The 21,207-nt window shown below is 46.0% G+C and overlaps 1 protein-coding gene across 4 annotated transcripts in view; it reads left to right on the top strand.

Annotated features, from left to right (window-relative positions):
- The first annotated feature begins 3,158 nt into the window (after nucleotides 1-3,158).
- The window catches only part of LOC123348247 (DEP domain-containing mTOR-interacting protein-like), a 39,298-nt gene continuing 21,249 nt past the window's right edge, over nucleotides 3,159-21,207 (top strand). The window contains exons 1-2 of one of the 4 annotated variants that reach the window (XM_044985737.1): nucleotides 3,159-3,283; nucleotides 17,353-17,531. In XM_044985737.1, the coding sequence (XP_044841672.1) occupies nucleotides 3,198-3,283; nucleotides 17,353-17,531 (265 nt within the window). In that variant the 5' untranslated portion in view covers nucleotides 3,159-3,197. Of the gene's footprint in view, nucleotides 3,284-3,484; nucleotides 3,612-7,512; nucleotides 7,536-10,803; nucleotides 11,128-17,352; nucleotides 17,532-21,207 lie in introns of those variants that run through there. The other 3 variants (XM_044985739.1, XM_044985738.1, XM_044985740.1) reach the window with 3 other exon arrangements.

Raw genomic sequence — 21,207 nt, 5'->3', positions numbered from 1 at the left:
TCTAGACTAGTGACCGATTTTTAGGCTACTGAGCTGCATTCCGAACTACATAGTTCTAGCTAAGATAGGAGGAGGATTGCATTTGCTAAAGTAGATATAGGACCAAGTCAAGGGGTCGCACCTGGTTATCTCAAGGCTTACTTTGGCCCCGATATGGATTTAGTAGAAGTCATTGAAAGAGAAATTACTGCAGTCTGTTAATTTTTTCATCTTTGTTACTTGTAATAGAATAATAGGAAATCAATGAGTTCCACAGCCTGAGACATCTTACCTGCCAAATTATAACTCGAAAGCTCCCTATTGATTTGAGAGCTGTGTTAGGGTTAGGAGTGAGGAACAATAATGGATTTTTGGACACAAGGTCTATGTTTAGATCTTCTATGACCATCTCTATGTAACCTGATCTTATTGACACATGGTTCTGTCATTTCTGGCTATATCCCTATACACCTTCCAGTAAAAATACAAACTGCTGAATCAACAATGAAACCACATGGTTACCATAAAATCCTGTGCTCAGTGGTCTGTGAGGTGGCTACTGCTCTGTCATTTCAGTGGTTCAGAGTTCAGGTCCTTCACTCCCAGGCTGCCTGGCACTGGAATCACTAGGGGAGACCAGATTTCCAGTGACCAGGTCAAAGAAGCACCTCAGGTTCCCTTGTAACTTACCAGAGGAATGGCACTGACAAGTTCCAGGGGGGATGTTTTGATCTAAGAACTGGAGTAGGTTGGGGTAGACATTGCTGGCTGGAGACTCTCTCTCTACTGGAGTCATGTGGCAGATCAGCCTCCCGGCTACAGACAAAACCCCTGTTATGGGAGGTGCAAGATGTACATAGAGCCAGGAGCACACAGTTACAAAGGCAGAGATGCCGTGTCAGGCTGCCTCTGACCACAGCAGTCAGTGACACCGCATGCTGACTTCTAAGCCTATCCCCAAATTACTGCAGTGCCTCAGAAATCACTGTGACAATCTAAATAGACCCAGCCCTCCTGGATGTGGGGGTTAGAGGTTAGTGAAATATAGGGCCTTTAATGATATATTTTCATGCCGAAGGATCCCCAACGTGCTTCATAAATTGTAAATACAGCACAGAAATGCAGCAACCTCTGGTGCCCAGCATGCCAGTGAGGGAGGCTCAGGTGGGGGAGAGGAAATATTGGCCAAAGACACAAGGATAAATCACGAGATCTTTCATATCCCTAGAGAACAACTGGGCCTCCCCCAGAGCAGACAGATCTCATCCTCTTTACTTCAGGAGAAAAAAAATTCAAAGACGAAAAACAAGTGGGAACTGAGCAGTTCCAAACGCTGTGTCAACAGTCCTTCACTTTCTGCAGTGCGCCTCCGGCTTGGGGCACATGTGGCTTGGCATAGTCTGAATTTGCTGGAGACCTTTGCAATACCTACAGCAGGTGTAATAGAGAATGGGCCAAGCATGTGGTCTCTGAGGGTTGTCTGGACTGAAATCCTGGAGAAATTCCAGCTCAGGTAGACTTACCTGAAGTAGTTTGAATCTAGCTAGTTCGGGTCCCAGAGCAGTGTTTCATCAGGGCCAGCTCACGCTGAAGGGCACGCTGCCACGGTTTCATTGTTCCAGGACCGGAGCTAGATTAAAGCTAGCTTGGGAACGTCTACTCGAGCTGTAGTTGCACCCCAGGGCTGCAGTATAGACAGGCCCAGAGCATCTTTGGCCTCGTCTTCAGTAGGAAAAAAGGGGGTGTTCTTGCCTCATGTTAGCTCATGTGAGGTAAAATCACAGGCTGTTGTAGGTTTAACATGAGTGAGCAGGTCGTGGTAAACTCTAGACTGCCACTGGAGTCTTGGCTTCCACCTCAGGCACCCTGCCTTGACTTCACTAGGATTGTACCTCATGTTCGTTACCAAGCGCGAGCTACCATGAGATAAGAACACACCTTGTTCCCAGGTCCAGGGGCACCCCGCAGGCAGATCTTTCCCTGTCCTGTTTGGGTGACTTGCCTGTGTGTGTTAATACACAGCTCCAGGCTTTGCCCCACTAAGCCTTTGGAAAGCAGCTTCAGTATTTCATGTGAGAGTCAACTGACTTCATCCCCCGCCGCCGGCAGAGTGCAAAGGCCCTGCTGGCATGTGGAGGTGTTAGAGTTCACATTCCTTTTTAATTCTCAGGCTGGGGCCTCTAATTGTTGTGGTGTGTATGCTGGGCACAAAGTACCCACTGCATGGTGCCAAGTCCCTGGGGCCTGAGGGCTTGTTCTGGCAGGGGAAGCCTGTGTGTGTATGTAAGGGCCTTCCACCACTCCTGTGCGGCCCCTACAGAGTGCAGGTCCCTGTGGCTTTCAGGAGATGCTTCTCTGGAGGCCTACAGGTGGGTGACTCCACCCTGAGTCTCTGCTCTAGCAGTGGTGAGGATCCCCCTGGGCACCAACCCTGGTCAAAGGAGACCCCGTCTATCCCAAGGTGTTTAGTTGCTGTTGTCGCTAACCCCAAACTGCTTAACCCCGTGAATTACCCTTGTGCAGGGCCCACCTCTGATTTTGCTCAGCTTGTTCCAGCTCCTTAATGAGCAGTTTCCCCCTGATTTCAGGGGAGAGAGACACTCCAGAGCCTATTGAAAACCACACCTTCTTCCTCAACCTGAGAGTTGTTTATTAAAGCAGCAGCAGGCCAAGGTCAGCAACAGTGCTAGGGCTCTGAGCCTCCTGGAGCAGCCAGCTGGCTTTCCCCAGGTACAGCACAAGAGTTCTTTCATCCCAAGGCAGTTTGCAGGGGGAAAGGGAGGAACCCAAAGTAAGGATCAGATTGCAGCAGGCTCCACCTTCAAATGACATGCTCCAGGAGAAAAACATTAGGTGCCTGCACCTACCTGTTACACAACCAGGATTGAGCATAGTTAAGGGGGAGAGGGGAGGAAATTATCCTTTGGAAACAGCCCCCTGAGTGCTCCTGAATTTCCTGCCTCCCATCTTCTCCCCCCGGAGAGGCTGCAAACAGCCTATACCAGGTGCCTTAGCTCTGCTGAGGAGGAGTGGAGCTGGGCAGTGCTAATCAGTTGACTCTGGCAGTCACACACACTGTAAACAGAAAGGCAGGAAAGTAACTGGGACGTCAGCTGTAGCTGTCAAAGAGCTCCCTGAATGGTCCTCTGGAGCTGGGAGGCAGCTGTTTGCACACACATGCTAAGCTCTTTCCACCTCTGATGTGTGCCTGAGCCAGGATGGAGAGTATTAGCAACAGCCTGAAGAATAAAGCAACCGAGAGACATCACAGGGCCGAGGTGATGATTGCAGGAGAGCAGCTGAGGTACGGGGAGCTCAGCTGGGGGTGGGGGGGAAGGAGGGAGCTTTTGCTGTCACTCAACTCTGACCTGCTGTGCCTATGTAAATGAGTGGTTGTAAATATTAATCAGGTGGCGAATGCAGTTTGCAGGGGGGTTGGGAGGGAGAAGAGAGAAACAAGGATGGAAAGAAGCTGCAAAAAGAGGCTACAAGAGCTATTAGTGGGCTTGTGGCTACAAACTGTCTAGCGTGTGTCCCCATCCCCCAGCTCTTGTGGGTTCACAGTTCTAGGTCTGTGCAGAGCTCTTCTTCCTTCTGGGGTTTCCAAGTGACCAAGATCTGTCTCTTCTAAGGTATTTCCTGACTTGTCTTTTATAAAAATCAGTTTCTTTTTCGTAATCATGCTGGATTTTTAGCATGGGCTGTTACTGTCCTCTCCTTCCAAACTTCCTAAGTGAAGGGAAAAACTTCCCTCATTCAATAAAACAACCAGTCCCTGGGACATGGGCACCTGGGAAGGAAACGGACTTCAGCTTCCTCTTCAGTGTTTAGTGGTTGTTTGCTTTTCAAACGTTAGCCCTTGTTTTGCTCAGTACTCCTTGGAGAGAAGGACACCTTGTCAACCTTGGAGTCTGAGTTGTGACATTGAGCCGCTGACACAAGGGCTCTGGTCTCCCGTACATGTTTCTAGCTGATCATTTTAGTTGCTGCGTCTCTGATCTGGGCTGGATCAGTTTCAGTGAGTTTTGAGAGTGGCACTTTTGAAATTTTTACCCAAAGTTCCATTTTCAAAAATGAGTTAGGTGGCAAAGTGCCCAAGTCTCTTCTGAAAACAGGGTGTAGGCGTCACCCTGCAAAGAGTAACTGGGCTGGGGAGAGCCAGGGTGAGACCTTCTGCTGGTGGGCTGGTTTCTGGTGTTCGGGATCTGAGCCACAGCTGCAGAGCACAAAGTTGCTCATGGTTACAAGGCGGGGTGGCAGAACCCCTTACTGGTCTGTGTGGTCTCCAAAACATCACCATAGGCTCCTCAGTCGCATTACCCACTGTGTTGAACTGCTCCAGTTCTGACACCACATTCAGTCACATGCAGGGTTATTTATTGTTATATCTTCTTCAGTGTATCTCAGGGGTTCTCAAACTGGGGGTCGGGACCCCTCATGGTCACGAGGTTATTACATGGGGGGGGTCATAAGCTGTCAGCCTCCACCCCAAACTCTGCTTTGCCTCCAGCATTTATAATGGTGTTAAATATATAAACAAGTGTTTTTAATTTATTGGGGGGGTCTCACTCAGAGGCTTGCTCTGTGAAAGGGGTCACCAGTACAAAAGTTTGAGAACCACTGATGTATCTGATAAAACTCTTTAGGAATGAGCCAATGCTTTCCTTCCCTGCCTGCAAATGAAGGGGATAATCACTTCACAGGCACCTGTATTGGTTTGTTTTTAAATGGAAAAATTCCTGCTCATCTCTCTCCCTCCAGGAGCACAGGCTGTTTATTAAGCTCCAAGATTTGTATTTGGGAGGAGAATAGAGAGCTTGCTCTCCTTAAGCAACGTGAAACATCCAGAACGCATGTCACTAGCTAATTTTAGGATCTGTTAGTTGGGTCAGGAGGGGAGGCACCCTACTCCAGTGGGTCCTTGGAGTGTCAGCCTTATCCTTGTTATTTATTTGTATTATGCTATAAGACCCTATAATGACCAGCATGGCATCAGGTCTCATTGTGCCAGACACTAGACCCTCAATAACAAACAAACAAAAAAGACAGTGTGTGCCCCAAAGAGCTTGCAATCAAAGTATATGAAGAAAGACAATGAGGGTCAACCACTTCTCCTGGTTATTGTACGTCTCACACACCTTGTCGCTAGATACCACCTTCTTAGCCCTGGGAGTTGCCAAGAACTCTCTGTAGCTGGAAGAATTGCTGTTTGATGGCCCCTTCCCTGCCTAAACCAAAGCTTGCTGCCTTTGAAATACTTTGAGTTCAAGCGGTGAGGGACCAAGTCATGGGAACTGAACCCAGGTCTGATGTAGTGGGAAGCGAAACAACAGGTGGACTTTTTGCTGAATTGCATCATTTAAATTGCTCACCACAGAAATGTGACCTTTAAGGAATGGCCTATCCCCTGGGCAGTGCAGGATTGTTCTCGACAGGATATTTTTCTAGCGCTTTGCCCAGCCTTGTTGTAAACATCCCAAGTAATGGGATGTTTTAAACATGCACCATGTCCTGTGCCACTTGAGAGTCAAAAACATTGGGCTCAAATATTATGGGAGGGACTAAAATCATCATTCTGGGCATCAAACTTGCAATCGTATCTGTGCAGGTAGAAGGGGGCATCTGCCTGGATCTACTTGCAAGATCAGTATCTAATTTACTCTGGGAATTCAGTTTGGTGGCATCTGGGTCCTCTACAGGGATGTTCATGATATGCGGCCATGGATTTACTGCAGCTCGTGACTAACCTCCCACAAGCAGAGCTCCTACTCTGTTATGCTGAATGGTCCGTCAGATCTTTCTAGCTCTTAGCAGCAAGGAAGAGAACTTGGGTCAAATGTGTGACAGCCCGTACCACCAAGCCACCCATCTTGTACCACTCTTTGCTCAGTAAGCTCCCTCACTGTTGCCAGCCCGAATGTGCTCAGGGAAGGAAGCCTTTAGAATAGAAAGGATGCCAAGAAATCTAGAGCTTTGCTGGTGTGAGTGGGTCCCGAGGAGCTCTTTAGGGTATGCTCATTGCAGCATCAGCTCATCCTGAACAGGGTTTGTCTGGGTTGGCTTGGTGTGCGTGAGGTGAGCGTGACTGATGGCAGCTGTTTCTGTGAGGGGAATAATGCATGAGAGGAATTGGGCTGGAGAGCATGTGGGATGGAACATGTATAGAACAAAGCCACCAGGCGCTGGTGTGAGAGTGAAAGGGAAAGAGCTATGTGGGGGAGCTGAGAGAGATTAGTTTATACTAGGTGACATTTTCAGCTGCTGTTTGGGATGCAGACATTACATCAGGATGGAGACGGTGAGCCCTGCTCCCAGCTGGGGAGCGATGGAGACCAGGCTTCGTTGCACCTTTGACCTGCTCTTTGCAACAGGCTTGAGTTTCTTGTTGCCTGGATAACAGCAAATGGATTTAATACAGTTCAGGAGCTGTGACCTGTCAAATTTACTGTACCCCAGGGGTGGCCAACCTGTGGCTCCGGAGCCACATGCGGCTCTTCAGAAGTTAATATGTGGCTCCTTGTATAGGCACCGACTCCAGGTCTGGAGCTATAGGCGCCAACTTTCCAAGGTGCCGGGGGGGGCTCACTGCTCAACCCCTGGCTCTGCCACAGGCCCTGCCCCCACTCCATCCCTTCCCACCCCCTTCCCTGAGCCTGCCGTGCCCTCGCTCCTCCCCCCCACCCAGACCCTCCTGTAGGCCACGAAACAGCTGATCAGGAGGTGCGGGGAGGGAGGGGGAGGCGCTGATCAGCGGGTTTGCCGGTAGGTGGGAGTCATTCGGAGCAGGGGTGGGGGGGAGCTGATGGGGGCTGCTGACATATTACTGTGGCTCATTGGCAATTTACATTGGTAAATTCTGGCTCTTTCTCCGGCTCAGGTTGGCCCCCCCTGCTCTACCCTATTGCGTCTATGGACAAATGGAACTGACTGCAGATAACAAGATTCCAAAGCGTGCTCAGTGCTCGTGTCGGTGGGAGGGAAGGTGCTGCGGGTGTGGGATACAATCAGGGGCTAATACTCTTTCTGCTGCAGTCTTGGTTTTGGGATGCTCTTGAAGAATCCAGAAGCTACTTCTCTTTTTTTTCTCCTTCCCTTTCATGGAGAGCCCCGGCTGGCTGCTTCCCTGCTTTGTGCAGCATGGCAGAAAAGAAGGGGACAGGAGCGGGGAGCAGGGCCGGTGCAACCCATTAGGCGACCTAGGTGGTTGCCTAGGGTGCTAACATTTGGCGGGCGCCGACCACGGCGGCTGGATGACCGGCTGCCCTGGTCGTCAGCGGTATTTCAGGGGCGGGATCTTCCACCGCCTCTGTCTGGGGCGCCATTTTGGGGGCGGGACCTTCTGCCGCCTACGGCTCCTGAGGGGGAGAGTGAGAGAGACTGTGTCTGACTGGTGAGTGAAGAGTCCTCCTTTTGGGGTGAGGAGGGAGAGAGACTCCACTGTGGATCAGCTGACTTCCCCCCCTTTTTTTCTTACTCCCCCCACCCTGCCAGCAGCTGGTCTGTAATAGTCCAGTTGAGACCAGAAGTGAGCAAAAATCAAAGCGCGCAATGCTGAGGTATGTGAATCTGGCTTAGCATTTTGTACCCAGGGGCCAACCGTGAGTTCCAAACTTGGCTTGTGTGTCGCACTCTTCATTACAAGCCACTTAGCCTTCCAACCCTCTGTTAGGCAGGTGGCTATGGATGGGGAAACTGAGGCAGAAAGACTGAGTGACTTGCCTGAGGCCATAGCAGAGGGAACTGGAGCAGAGCTCTGTATTCTGCTCTCCCACTGAACTCCAGTTACTCCTCCATAAATGGTGGAAGAGACTACTGTACTTTTAAGAATGAGCTGGGGTCTGACTGGCTGATGTTTTTTCTTCTGTGAACCTTGGTAACTAAATAAGATTCATCAGTCCTATTCTATTTTTATATACACGCCCCCTCTCTCTTGCCTCCATATGCCCCTGCCCTAGTTCTGGGTTTGGCTGTGCAAATCTTTGCTCTGCCTTCAGGATTGTTTGGCTTCTGACAAGTTCACAATTACTCTCAGTTTGGATTGGCTGTTGAGATGAGCCTGTTTGGTATCAAAACAGCTTTCCCAGCCAGAAATAGCTGCTTGAGAGAGAGAGAAACAAACTCCACCAGGACTCCGGCTTTTTTCTAGTCCTCTGTGCTCCCCTGTGCTGTGGAACAAGGTGTAAAAAGTGGAGTGGCCCTCAGACCAGCAGAAGGAGGCAGTCAGAGTGGTGTGGTCCCCTTCTAATATGTTCCTGGTACTTAGCTGGCAGTTCTTAGTGATCTCCTTCTTCTTGACTAAGTGGAGTCCTGTGTCTGATTAGTAACTCGGCTGCATGTTTTACAAGGCTGGGTTTATTTTACATCCCTTGCGTCTCTTCTCATTCTTCCTTTGTATATGTGCATGCAAATTCCATTGACTTATTGGGCATTATGTGTATATATCAGAGAGCAAAAATCAGCTTACGAGTGCTTTATAGAAGAGGCCAGTTAACCATGTCTACACTGCCACTTATGTCAGCAAAACGTATGTCGCTCAGGGTGTGAAAAAACACACCCCTGAGCGACCTAAGTTTTGGCAGCATAAGGAGTAGTGTGCATTGTGCTATGTTGGTGGGAGAAGCTTCTCCTGCCAAATAGCTACTGCCGCTGTTTTTATTTTGGTGGTTTTATTCTGTCGATGGGAGAGTTCTCTCCCGTCGGCGTAGAGCAGCTACAGGAGTGATCTTACAGTGGCACAGCTGCACTGGTTCAGCTGTGCGCTATAAGCTCGCTAGTGTAGACATGGCTTTAGTCATTACCAACTGTATGCAGCAAATAGCTTGTCTACGCATGGAGTTATCCTGGAAAATGCTTTCAATTCACACCCTACGTTAACCCAAATTAACTTTCCTGTGTAGACAAGCCCTTCTCTATTATATACTTGGGATGGACTGAGCGCTCGTGGACTAAAAAGCTGTTCATGGATTTACTTCTTGGTAAACAAAGAGGGTACGAAGTGAAGATTCACTCCCACGAAGAACAAAGCCACAATGCAAATGATTGCACAGACTGGCCAAGATTTTCAAAAGAGAATAAGGATTTATTTGGGTGCTGAACTTGACACCTTAAACAAAGTGTTGGGCACTTCCAAAAATAAGGCCCATTTAAGGTGTTTATTTGGGCATGCCAACATGGAGGTACCAAAAATCGCTAGTCCCTGTTGAAAGTTGCAGCCCTTCAAGGGGCATGGTGAATTCACCATCACTTGAAAGCTTTCAATCAAGCTTGGATGTCTTTTTCTAGAAGATACACTGTACTTCAATCACAAATTTATTGGTGGTTTTTTTTTTGCAGGAATCACTAGGTGAAATTCTCTGGTCCGTGTTATGCAGGAGGTTGGACTAGATGATCACGATGGTCCCATCTGGCCATGAAAATCAGAGTATTGGGGTTTCCTTACTACAGAAAGTGTAGGACTGGAACGCAGGCCTGATCTTGCCTGGATTTCTTCTTGAAACTCAGCCCTCACTCTCCCGTGCCTAAATTAAAAGTAGGAGGGGGTGTCACTTAAGCAGAGCTAACCTGGCTGGTCCAATTATGTAACCCTCTCCCCTCCCCTCAAGAATGTACTCATGTTCACGCACACTGGGAGTACAGCACAATTTGTTTTTGTTGCTTTATGGCTCAAAGCTGTATCTCCAGAAACCAGTTTCTATATGTGCTGCTGTGGCTGCCCTCCCCTTCTACTGAGCATGTGAGGGTATTTGACTAGAAGGACTGCAGTGGAAAGGAAATCACTTTGCACAAGAATCTTGTCCCTTTTTTTCACGGCCACTCTTCTGCATTTAATTGCTGTGGGAGTGTGAACTAGAGCTAACTACTACATGAGTGACCCGCTCTGGAGTTTTACTAAACATTTCGACCTCATCTGGAATACTGTGTGCAGTTCTGGTCTCCCATGTTTAAGAAGGATGAATTAAAACTGGAACAGGTTCAGAGACGAGCTACTAGGATGATCCGAGGAATGGAAAACCTGTCTTGTGAAAGGAGGCTCAAAGAGCTTGGCTTGTTTAGCCTAACCAAAAGAAGATTGAGGGGGGATATGATTGCTCTTTATTAATATATCAGAGGGATTAATATTGGGGAGGGAGAGGAATTATTTAAGCTTAGTACCAATGTGGACACAAGAACAAATGGATATAAACTGGACACTAGGAAGTTTAGACTTGAAATTAGATGAAGGTTTCTAACCATTAGAGGAGTGAAATTCTGGAACAGCCTTCCAAGGGGAGTAGTGGGGGCAAAAGACATATCTGGCTTTAAGACTAAGCTTGATAAGTTTTTATGGAGGGGATGGTATGATGAGAGAGCCTAATTTTGGCAATTAATTTTAGCAATTGATCTTTGATTATCAGCAGGTCAGTATGCCCAGTGGTCTGTGATGGGATGTTTGATGGGGTGGGATCTGAGTTACTACAGGGAATTCTTTCCTGGGTGCTGGCTGGTGAGTCTTGCCCACATGCTCAGGGTTTAACTGATCGCCATATTTGGGGTCGGGAAGGAATTTTTCTCCAGGGCAGATTGGCAGAGGCCCTGGAGGTTTTTTGCCTTCCTCTGCAGCATGGGGCACGGGTCACTTGCTGGAGGATTCTCTGCAGCTTGAGGTCTTCAAACCACAATTTGAGGACTTCAATAACTCTGACATAGGTTAGGGGTTTGTTATAGAAGTGGGTGGGTGAGATTCTGTGGCCTGCATTGTGCAGGAGGTCAGACTAGATGATCATAATGGTCCCTTCTGACCTTAAAGTCTATGAGTCTATTTCAAATGCCAATTTTTTGCTCTAAAATAGAGAATTTGCTTCTATGCTGGAGTCTGACTTGGGGAGGTTCACTGGTTTGTGGATCCACATTTTGTTCTCCTCTGAAAGTAATGATCAACAGGGGAGTTGCCCAGATTGATCCTCTTAGAAGAGGATTTCTCTCTAGTTCAATATAAGACATGGTTGTAAGCTGAGAATGAGAACAACAGAGCATTTATACCAGTCCTCAGTGACTGGGAACTCTGCTTTGAAAGATTGACTGCGTCATGGGAGCCTCACTCCAACAGTCAAGGGCAGAACGTGGCCTATGGTCTGTAAAGCCTTTTTGGATGGAAGACGCTACGTAAACGTAAGATATTCTAGCAGTTCAGTTTATATTAAGGCTATGTCTTACAGCAAAAACAAAGGGTATTTTTATTGAGAGAACTGACACAAGATAGTTATCTCAATGTAAAACCCTAGTGGAGACAAGACAAGTAGTCTTTATCTCCATGTAGCTAGTCAAGGTAAACACTGGGTGAGTGGTACAGGGTTAACCTTGACTAGCTACATGAAGGTAAGATTTACCAGAGCCTTGTCGCCACATAGAGTTCATACATTTCTAGGTCAGAAGGGACATGTGGATGTAAAATATGCCCTTTTTAAAAAAATAATGAAGACAAAGCCTGTGATTCAGCTGCAAGACCAGGTGAATACCATTCCCCCTGCAACCAAGCAGGTGCTCAACTCAGCATAGTCTGGCATTATTAATCTCTCACTGGGACTGGAAGTGACCCAATGCAAGAACCGCAAAAACCTTTTGGTGTAGCATGTAAACTATAGGGTTGAAGAGTACATTTGGAAGGAGAGAACCTATCATGGTTGTAACATTTTTGGAGTTATTTAGGGAATCAGTACAAATTTCAGTTTCATTAGAGATGTCCAGTAGGTTATTTTAAATGAGTTGAGAAGTATTAGTCCAGTTCCTAGTGGACAGTCTCCCCAGAAACCACAGCGATAAAGGTTATAGTTGTTTAGTAGTTATCAGCAGGTTCAGATGATGACCTACATCTTCAAAAGCAACTGGTGATATTTAGACGCCTCAATTTTTGAGGAGCCCATCTGGAAACACGGTTAGGGGCCCAACTTTCTGAAAATTAGGTCCTTTCAAGTTGGGCACCCAAATATTAAGGTTTTTCCAAATTACTAGTCAGTCTTGAAAACTTTGAGCTATATGGACATGAAGATGAAATACAACATTATACATGTTTTCTCCAGACATTCTTTGAATAGAGCTCGTTACAATTGATGGTTCAACAACTTTATTTTCCCATCAATGAATGGCCTTTCTTTAGATTGAAAACTTCTATGGAAAATGTCCTTGTTCAAACTTTTTCCAGATTTTCTATGAAAAAACTAAAAACCTTCAAATCTTTTTTTTTTAACGTGCAAGTTTCTATGCAAATCTTGAGCAAAAGAACTGAGGCTTGTTCATTTCTTTCGAAAATGTTCACAGACTATATATAGTGTTTTCTGAGCCACTCTAGCTGTGAGGCGCACTAGAAGAAGTGTGTGGAGAAGCTGGAACGGCCATTGCCCGTACTGAATCTGTCGATGGAGGACTTCTCTAGGGCTCTGATCCTGCAATCAAATGTGTAGGCATGGACTCTTGTGCATGCATGGAGTCCCAGTTACCAACCCTATTGCATTACTGGGGTATTGTTCTGTCAATCCAAAACCTTTGAGCACTAAATTCATTAAAAGGGGTGAAAAATTAAGAGTACAGAAAGAAAACCAGCATCAAAAGAAAGCTGGATTCAAGTATCGGAGCCTCTCTCATCAGGAGAGGATAATTGAGAACTGTCTGAGCCCCAAACCTATGACAATGGAATATCTGTTCTGTGTTTAAAGAATTATCATATTTTAGTGAGCTCTTGTATGTTAAACAAAACAAAAATACCCATGAATATACTTACAGAACACTTGACGTCCACCCCCGCTCTCCCTCCTTAAAGTGCTGTGGATTTGCTTTGAACAAGGTCACAGGGCATGAATAATGGTGTCCTTCTAGTGACCTTGACAAAGAAACATCATGATTGCCCAACCAACCCATCCAAAACAAACGCACAGGCAGCGACAGCCAAAAAGGAAAGTGTTTCATAACTGTTGACTTTTGTGTTCTAGCAGCCAGTTTCTCCTTGTATTATTCTGGGGGCTTTTGTTTGTGTTTTTGGCAGAACATGAATGGTTTGGGGCATGTTGAAGAAAAAGTCTAAATGTCATATTACACACCCTTATTTAGCAATCTTTATCTGGAAGCAAGATAACGATAAGTCAATCTCAGTTTCAGCTATTTTTGCTTTTCTCAAGATTAATATATTTACTCTTCATGGATGTGTCAAATGATTTCTTCAAAGGGCCTGTGGTATATCCTCAGTGTTAGCTCTTTCCATACAAAAAGAGCAAAATGTGTATAATCTCTTTTTTAGACTAAGGAAAACAACAAAAAGAACAAAAGTAATGTGTACATGAGAGCATGTGTGTGTCTTCTGTTACATGCTGCAGTAATTCTGAGAGCAGTATGGTGGACTTGATAGAAATTAATAGGTACAGCACACTGAAAACATAGGTAATCGCTGTTTCAGAGCGACATACGATACAGCATAGTTACAGCCTTAGTAATTATACATGAGAGATGGGTCTGAGGCTCAGTGTTCAAACTCAATGCTGAATTCCCCCAAAGTTTGGAGTGTTGACTTCTGGGGTTGTAGTTAGAGCTGGTCAAAATTTTTGAACCAAATTACTTAGTCAAAAATGCTTTTAAAATTGTGACACTGTTAACTCTTCAATTTGTTTGATCTAAATTGAATATCTTTTATAGATATACCATTATTCAAATGTTTTATTTACCAGAAACTGGAGGGATTGTTTTAAACAATATTTGTATCACAGTTTTTGCAGAATTCTAAAAAGTGAAAAATGAATACTGCAAAACCAGAAACAGTTTTTCCAACTAATTTCAGTTTGGAGTCATCCTTGTGTGGCTTTGTGTTCTACAGGTTTTCATACACAAGGCAACATATAAGGGTTATACAGACTTCTTCAGAGTCATGCTAACAATAGAGTATTCTTGGTTTCACTCTTATCTATAAGAAACATTCCTATAAAGTAGTAGTTCTCTTGTTGTGTTCTAAGGAGATAACATGTTGGGGGATGTCTGTCTACCTCTTTATGGAGCGGGTGGGCTGGGCAGGGGGGCTTTAAAATTGGCATCCAATGCTGATAGCATTTTGACAAGATGCTTCCCCCTGACCCCTCCAAAACCCTACAATAAAAGGCAATTCTCAATGTTGCATGGCAGATTATTCTCTTGAGAGAAAATTTGGGACTTAAAATGTTTGCTCTCTTCTTGCTTGGACAAAACTTCCAAGTGAAAATGGAATAAAAAGCTGAACAAGAACATACGGTTTTGGTCCTTGTTGGCTGGTCATCGGAAAGCAGGATAACTCAGTCCATACAATACAGGTCTGAACTCTACCTGAACTTCTTGCTTGGGAAATCCCTTGGGTTACTGGACTGCTTTCCTTGCCTCTGTGGTGCGCTAGGGGGCCCTGTGCATGCTCACAGAATTAAAAAAAAAAAAAGCAGGGTTTGTGGGCCCTCCTATAGTGGTACTAACTCTGGGGATGCTTCTAATGTAAGGCTGAGCAAACTAGTTTGGAAAAAGAACCATCACAAAGCTTTCCTTGGTCCTCAAGCAGAACACATCCTCTCAGCATGGCAAGGCTCCCTCCTTGCACTGTCTCCTTTTCTCTGGTGCCTTTGCTGATCCAGTGGTGGGTCTTAGACAGCGGTGGGCCCCAGATGCTTCTGAAGTCCAGGTTTGCCTTACACAGAGACTCCAGTTTTCATGTTGAATTTGGTGGCATCAGGTCAGAGCTTTTGGGATTCAGGCTGAGGCTTTGTTTTGTGGGGAGTATGAAGTTGGGCAAGTTATTGGTTGTGGAACTGGAAAGTACCTAACACTCAGGGCTTGTCTGTACTTATCGGGGGATCCACGAGTGGTGATCGATGCATCGGCGGTCGATTTAGCGGGTCTAGTGAAGACCCGCTAAATCGACTGGAGATTGCTCTCCCGTCAACTCCTGTACTCCACAGGATCGAGAAGAGTAGGGGCAGTCAACGGGAGAGCATCTCCCATTGACATAGCGTAGTGTGGACCCCGCGGTAAGTAGATCTAAGCTACATCGATTTGAGTTACGCTATTCATGTAACTCTTATATAGCTTAGATCGAATTTCCCCTGTAGTATAGACAAGGCCTCAAACCAGCATCCATTGCATTCACTGTGGATTGGGCCCTTTCATGAGGTGGAGAAAACTGGAGAGGCCTACAGGAAAGTCCAAAGGCAGGGAGGAGTAGCTAATGGAGGAGCAACCCTGGAAAGCTCTCGAGCCTGAGAGTTTCACTAAGTTTTCAATTTTCTGACCTTGTTGATCTTAACACCTGCTATTGCTGAGCTACATGAGCAGCTGACAGACGTGGCATAGACACAGAACTAGAGTTTTTACCAGACCTTCCCTCTGATAACTATGGGCCAAATTATTGAATGCAGCCACCTAAAGAGCATCACAACTTCTGCACGTTCACGTTGGTTACATTCACAAATCCCACTCTGGGGCCAACATATGCTGCACTGACTCTGGCAAATCAGATGATTGTGCATGCACAGCAGCATTTACAGGTGCAATTTTTGCTGGCTAGACACAAGTCCCTTAATATGCAAAATGCCAAGAGGGCAGACAGGTCTCCATTCCCATTCTTAATTGGCAGTCTTAACTGCAGTCATCAATTATTAAACCCTCCTTTGTCCAATAATTCACGATCTGCAGACTTTTGAGGTTCTATTGTTCCCTTAATCCTTTAACATAAATACTGTATGGATCTGGGAGGTTCCAGGGCATAGTATGTGGTGATGTGGGAATTGTTTGTGTGCTTCTTACAATTTGTTAGACAAAGCATTGCCTTGTATAGAACATGATCTATGGGACACCTAATAGAATTTATATAAAGTTCTGTTGTGGGCAGGGGAAAAACTCACCTGAAGGCATTAAACAAAGAAATGCTCCGTGATTTATGTCCTTGCAGAATATATTGGCCCTGGGCAAGAGTGTCGTATAATGAATGTTTTGAAACTATAAACATCTTGGTGTTAAACAAATGATATTATCAGACAGCTCCTGTTCAGGTAGGATTCATGCCCTGTGCATTTTCCAGCGTTAACATTTTGGGAACAGTAATGACTGAGGCAGAATGCTTGCCAAGTTTGATACCTTTGGTTTTGTCCTTGCCACTTGGTTTTGGCTTGAATACAAGATCTGTTTGATTGGTGACCCTGTTCAGCTGTGAAGGTCATTACAAAATTCAAAGCCTTAATCATATGAATAACCCTTAGTCACGCAAATATTTCCACTGAAGTAACAAACTCATTGTGACGTTCAGGTTTTGCAGGGATGGGGCCCCAGGAGTTGTATATGTCCCAGTTGTATCCCCCCATCTCCCTGACTATCTAAGCCAGACTAGATCGGACACTGTCTGTTCTAAAAGATATTCATTATTTTCTTTCAATTTTTTTAAACCAGACTCTTTGTTGATGGAAATATCTCACACAGAATCTAACTTTCTAATATTGGTATCCCATGCATATAAGACGTTCATTCCAGGCTGGACACGCTGGTAAAGGTGTGCTGTTTAAGTTTTTTGTGTAGGAATTTATAACTGCCTGAAGTGATTTGCCAAATACTTGTCAAATACATACAACAAAACCAAGTGTTGCTTTTTGACATTCTCATCCCAACCCACCGTGACCTGCTACTGTTTGATGCTTTAGTGCTGAATACTATAGCTGACCTCTAGGACTTGCTTTCCTGGTGCTGACGAGCAGAGCTAACGACAGACTGGGGCAAGCACGAGTGATAGTTTTCTTCTTCCTTTTCTTCACAAACCTCACTCAGCTGCCGTGTATTTTCTAAATAATGTTAAAATAACCCGCAGAATGCTGTTCAGGACTAAGACTAGTGTGGATGATGGTAAAATTTACCAATGTGTGATGGTGATGGGGAATAACCAACCTCTAAATTTTGGAGCAGTTATGGTCGGTCATCAATGAAATCGTTCCCCTGTGTTTTAAGACAGAAAAAAATAGCATCTGGTTAATGTCTCCTCTTACATTGCAAACCTACGAGCATATTTGTTTACTGTGAAGTATTCGGGAAAGATCAGCTGATTTTAGGCAAAATAAGAACTAGTTGAAACCAAATCCAGGGTGAATGGATTTTTGAGGGTCACAACTTTCACTTCACTTTTCCCTCTGTGTTCTGGTCAGGACCATCAGTGGAAGGTACCAGCAAACTCACCAGACAGAAACCTTATGAGAACTAACACAACCTTGCAATTCAAAGAGGTGCAGTTAAGCATCCTGACTCCTGCCTAAACTATCATAATCTCCAAGCCTATGGTGGCACATCCATCACTGGCATGTAATCTAAAATGTCTCTGAAATTACCCATACACTTCATAGTGTTCTCTCATCCTAGGCTTCGACTTCATGATGGAAAGCTCATTAAGGACAGGCGCCACCACCTTCGAACGTACCCCAACTGCTTTGTTGCAAAGGAGCTTACAGACTGGCTGATTGACCACAAGGAAGCACCAGACCGAGAGACGGGTATCCGCCTAATGCAGAAGCTAATGGACCATTACATCATCCATCATGGTTTGTAAACTCTAGTTACCCTTTAACTTGCCCAAGAGAGAAAATTCACAGAGTCTGGACTAGTCATTTCCCTGTCTGTGCCCCCTTATCAGACCAACTTACCTATTTAGGATCCACTTCTGCAACCCTTTCTCATGCGAGTACTTCCGCTGAAGCCAATGAGATGACCCCCCCAGAGTTTGAGATGTGCAGAACTGGGCTCCTGTTTAATAGCACCATTTCTCAGGTTGCACGATGCTCCCAGTCTCTTGCACTGCAGCCACTCCAGAAGAGAGACTGTGGCTGCACAAGAATGAAATAACCCTCGGAGGTGTGTCTCATGGGAAAAGGTGGAACAATAATGCAACTGGTTCTAGCTCAATCTCCCTGTCCTGGACACTACTCTGCTGTTCAGCAGCTGCCGAAATACTGTGGTGTAGATTTTTATGGAATTGAATCCCAGCAATATGGTTGTAATGTGCAAATTCTCAAATGGCTGAAACTTCATGGTAGAAGAAATAAAAAAAAGTAGTAACACTCATTTTTACTGCACCAGCCTAGTGTCCCTTGACTTTCCAGCTCATGTCTGGGGCGGGGACAGCGGTAGTGCAGCTTGCATGCCAGCAAGCGCTACACCGTGATCGGATCGTGGCATCCCAAGGGCCAACACAAACATGCAGGGAAGCCTCTCTTGGGAATGAAAAATGTACAGTGCCCTTTTCAAAGCCTGTCTTTGGACTCCGCTCAGAGTAAAGACTCACTTGGCAACCAGCTCCAAGTGGGTCCTGACCAATTGCTCCTCCTATTCTGGCTCTTAATTTTTTTTTTTAACTTGCAACAGCTCTACTTTATTTTTATACAAACACTGGGCTGGGCCATGATACCTGGGGAAGGCATGGTCTAGAGAACTGAGTATTGGAGCAAGAGAGAGGAATTCCTGAGGTTTAATCCTCACTCTGATGCAGACTCACTCTGCCTTCCTTGGTTAAGTCTCTGCCTCTTTATCTTCATCTGAAAAATGGGCATAATAATAATACTTTAATTCTTGGGGGCAGAGATTTGAATTAAAGCCCCAGTTTCACACGTGTATAAGTGCTTGCAGGATTAGGGTCTAATTTCTTAGGCTCCAGTTCTGGGAGTTATAGAATCTTTTTTGTATATTCTCTCCTCATGACTGGTAGCTTTTATGAGCCAGGTTTAAACATGGCTGTCGCTATCTCCGTTCTAGCACAGTTAACCTGGTTGGCCTTAATAGATTTATTTCCTTTTCTTTTCGAGAGAACTGGACTGGCCCTGCCATGCTGTCCACCACTGGGGCTGGGGACTGGTTTTCAGATGGTTCTTAGGCAAATCCTTGTCTTCCCTGGCGAAGGAAATAGTTCTAGAACTCTTCTGGTAACTGCTAGATTGTGACTGTAGTAAAAACAACTAGCTTTGATGTAGGGCTTTACATCAGTCAGTCCTGACATGCTTTACAGAGGAGGTCAGAATCACTAGCCTTATATTACATATAGGGAAACTGAGGCACAGAGGGATGCGATGTGCCCACGGTCACCCAGCATCAGAGTTGGGAATAGAACGCAGGTATCCTGAGTCCCAGGCCAGTGCACTGTTCACTCAGCCACACTACTTCCTATGCTGCAGCTAGGGTGAGGCTGTTTGTTGCTTGTGTTGACTGAGGTGCAAGAGAGAGGTTCATTTAGGGTGAAACTCAACCCTGCATAGAGAATTAGTACAAGACAGATGCACTTCATAAGACCTGTCTGAGGGTTTGTGGTGAGACTTTCATGGTGCATAAGCAAGCCCTGGGCTGGCTCTTCACATGGGGATGGATTTCACCCTGGGTGCGTGGGCATGAAAGATGTTTGTGGGTGCTTGCTGGTAGTGCGAAGAGTCGCTGTCTCACATTTAACTTTCAAGTTACTAGACATAAGCCTGGGCCAAAATCCCACATCAGCTCAACCCCACTTCCCTGAAACTTGGGGATGTTTGGAACCAGATCCCAATGTGCCGATGTTCCTGCTTTGGTGATCTGGTGGGAGACAATCCTCTGGATTAAAAACATCTAGTTCTTTAACACGCAGTTGAAAACTCCCAGGATGTTATCAAGAAACTAAAAATCCTCTTCCCGGAGATAAAATCTCATGAGGGTTAATAACAAACTGCACCCTGCTTCCCAAAACTAAAGCCTCGGCACCTCTGGCAAAGCGGCATCTGCACGTGCTCCCATTGCAGGGTTATCTACTAAGCCTGTCCCCAACGCCATCCTGCCAGTGCTAGATGAAAATCCCAGCTCCATTTAGAGAAGGGAATGCAATCAGCTTGGTTTGTGAGGGGAGGAGAGGGGACGGGGAGATGGGCAAGACAGCTCAGTTTATTTTTTAGCGGCTAATAAAAGTGAGCTTCCTCTCTCCCTCCCTGGGACAACGAAAGGCCAGAAGGGCCCATGCAGTCCTCTTGCGTAATGCCGAATTTCACCCATTGATTCATGCATCAAGCCCAATAACTGGCAGTTGAACTGGAGCGTGTTATCCAGACCCTCGGTCGTGACTGGTAGAATCCAAGTGTGGAGAATCTACCACGTCCGTTGGTCTTAAAGCCAAACCCTAGTTGTACGCACCCTTGTGACTGAGTGTGGAATATGCATCCACATTTTGCAGCTATCTGCTGGTTTTTATAATGGGCCAAGCCAAAACCCAATAGTTGAATCAGACCCAAGCTTTGGGGCATCTGAGGTCCTCATGCTTGATGCTAGAACCATCTTTACGGAGAGACTCAAACTACTCTCTCTGCGCGTATTTAAACGAGTAGTCCTCTCTCTTTAATAGCACACAGAATGTAGGTTTTGCTGCCAGATCTCTTGCCTTCATTGAAGTCTTTCTGCACTGCTGCTTAACTTTGCAGGATGTAACATCTGTCCTTAGTGTCCAGTGCACGGACCCAAGCCGTATAACCGCAGAGCACTTGAGGGAATGGAAAACGCCTCTGTGATTGACCAGCCGAGTGAACTTGGTTGAGTGATGCGCACGCTCTGCGATACACTTAGCAAAGGCGAAATCTGCAACGGAGAGCAAATGGTCGGGGGAGGAGCAAGGGCAACTTGTGCTGAATGAGCCTGAATGTTCAGCTTTTAGCCGACGGTTTGGCAGAATATACTTCAGGCCTGTTTCCCCTGCAGGAGCCGCACAAGGCTGGCTTGTGTATGTCACACAGAGCCTGATGCTGGCTGAAACCAAAATAAACACAGACTCCTAGGGTGCCGCCTTCTGGCAGTCTGGGACAGCGTGTACAAGCAAAGCCTTGGGCTGTGGTGAGGGGAGCTCCAGGGTCTGTGGGGCAGAGGGTACGTGAGGCAGTGGATTGCCTGATTCTTTCTCTGAGCATCCTCCTCTCTAGTCTGGTTGTCAGCCACAAGGAGGGAAAGGAATCTAAAAAGATGATTTTTCAAGAGCTGTGTCCAGTGTGTCCTCCAAATAATTCAGTGTTTTCTCGTCTTGCGGGGGAGGTGACGGCTAGTTTGGCCTGAACACTCTCCCGACCCCTCTTCCTCTAGTCTTCACTTCACACTCAGCCTTTTCTGAGGCTTGTAGAAGTTGTGGTGACTCACTCCAGCTTGTTTGCTCACCTTTCTTGGTTCTTGTCAGAAGCAAAAGACCCCAAATTTCTCTCTCTCTGTATGAGGTTGCTTGTGGCATAT

Source organism: Mauremys mutica, chromosome 13 (genome assembly GCF_020497125.1).
Source record: "Mauremys mutica isolate MM-2020 ecotype Southern chromosome 13, ASM2049712v1, whole genome shotgun sequence".
Classification (NCBI taxonomy): Eukaryota; Metazoa; Chordata; order Testudines; family Geoemydidae; genus Mauremys; species Mauremys mutica.
This window is presented reverse-complemented; position numbering and strand designations above follow the sequence as displayed.